This window comes from Neophocaena asiaeorientalis, unplaced genomic scaffold (assembly GCF_003031525.2).
Source record: "Neophocaena asiaeorientalis asiaeorientalis breed wild unplaced genomic scaffold, Neophocaena_asiaeorientalis_V1.1 scaffold346, whole genome shotgun sequence".
NCBI lineage: Eukaryota > Metazoa > Chordata > Mammalia > Artiodactyla > Phocoenidae > Neophocaena > Neophocaena asiaeorientalis.
This window is the reverse complement of record NW_020175400.1, coordinates 3,046,513-3,048,435: the sequence shown is the minus strand read 5'-3', so window position 1 is coordinate 3,048,435 and position 1,923 is coordinate 3,046,513. Positions and strand designations below refer to the sequence as shown.

Below are 1,923 nucleotides of genomic sequence, written 5' to 3'. Positions count from 1 at the left end.
TCCACTGGGAGGAAGTGAGGCCCAATCCCTACCTACTCACCGGCACACCCCAAACCCATATACACACGCCAACGAAGGCGCCACCTGGGGCACAGGCATGATTTGGCTGTGAGGCCCCTCCGGAGGCCCAGGGTGTGAACAGCTGCACAGAGGGCTGTGTGATGTGGAGTCAGCACCTTAGGAGGTAGGAGGGGAGCGGTGGGCAGAGGAGGAAGAAGCTCAGGATCCCGATGGATCAGAAGAAGGAAAAGGGGAAGAGGCGGTCAGGACACAGGAGACGAGAAAACAAAAACGACCAGAAAAGGGTCAAAAAGCAGAAAATGTAGAAAATAAGAGAGTGAAAAGAGAAAGAGGCAAAACAGAATGTGGGCAACCACACAAAACAGGAAGGAGACAGAGCAGAAGGAGGGAAGGGAGCAGAAAAGAGAGCGAGATGGTTGGGGAAGGATGTGAGCAGGGGAGCCAGGAGGAGCACATCAGAGGACGTCAGGGCTTGGAAATGAACTTCAGGTGAGAAGAGGAATCAGGAGCCCCTGGGCAAAGCCTCAGCCACTGACAAAATCCAGGTGGACCGAGAACACCAGGTCAGTCACATAAATCAGCAGGTTGATGGCTGTCAGACTGGCCACAGCCAGTCGTTGGTTCCAGGTACACACCAAGGAGGTGAGTCTATTGCTGCAGCTCACATCGCTGGACCGCTGGGGCTGGCCGCCGAACTTCTGGTTGAACTGGTAGAGCGGCCAGAGGACCAGAGCGGTGGCGTAGAGGAGGATGGAGAGCAGAGTGAGCACAACCTGGAAAATGGGGAAGGGGACGGGCAGCCTGTTGTCACACTTGCCCAGGTTCAGCAGAAGGGCCACAGATGACAGGAGAAAGCAGATGGAGTACACGGCCACGCACCACACGAGGGCCGGCTGGTGCAGGTACAGGTAGGGGCTGCTGATGAAGACAAAGATGACACAGGCCACAATGGTCTCCAGCCCCTTGAGCAGGCCTGGCACAGTGGCCATATAGCCTGTGATCATGTTGGGCTGGGCCCTAGTCCAGGCCACTTCCATGGCATAAGCCACAAAAGCGAGGCAGGAGAATGCAGTGGAGGTGATAGTGCGGTCCCGGTAGCGGCTATCGGGCAAGAACTGAATGTAGGTGGCGGGGTAGATGATGGAGGCCGAGAGGCAGAGGAGGGCAGAGTAGCAGTTGCAGGTGATGAGAAAGTTGTCCCAGGAGAAGGGGAAATGATCCTCGAGCTCACATAACTCGACTATGAGGTTGATGAGGGTCACGACGAAGCAGAAGCACCAGATGAACATGGACCAGTTACCTATGGTCCCCTTCCAGGTGCCCACGCTGGCTCCCAGGGAGAAGGCCACGCAGGTGGAGAGCAGCTGCAGCCGTCGGAGGCAGCAACCCATAATGGTTGAGGAGCCCAGGCCTGTGGACGATTATGTGCTGGTCGTTCTGGTCCTACTGGTCACTGCCACCAACATGGCAGTGGTCTTCACCAAGGACCCACCAGAGGAAGATTCAGCTCTGGAGGAGGATTGATCAGACGCCTGGAAAGTCTCAGGGTTCTGTGATGGCTGAGGCTCAAGATCTCTGGAGTTCGAACCAATTGTCCACACACTTGGGTAATGGCGCTGCTGCTCCAGAATGACTCTCCCCACCCATCACCCTTGGCCTTCTCAGGAGACTTGTCTTATCCCAAGGTTCACAGCTGTGTTTGGTCTGGCATCAAACCATGAACATTTTTTTACCTCTTTGTGCTGCATGCCATTATCTACAGAGACACAGGGTAGCCTGACCCATATCTGTAACCACAACCCTTCAAGGCTCTGAAAACTGAACAAAAATTTTTTAAAAAATTGTTTGGTAACAAACATTGAACTGAACAGACACAAGACAATTTATGGTCTTTATTTTATG

General features: G+C 54.1%; 1 protein-coding gene across 1 annotated transcript; it reads right to left on the bottom strand.

Moving 5' to 3' along the window:
* Nucleotides 1-545: 545 nt before the first annotated feature.
* LOC112414172 (myeloid-associated differentiation marker-like) lies at nt 546-1,487 on the bottom strand. Its single transcript, XM_024766482.1, is given in 1 exon segment — nt 546-1,487. A coding segment is annotated over 1 exon segment (942 nt).
* Between the last annotated feature and the right edge of the window lie 436 nt (nt 1,488-1,923).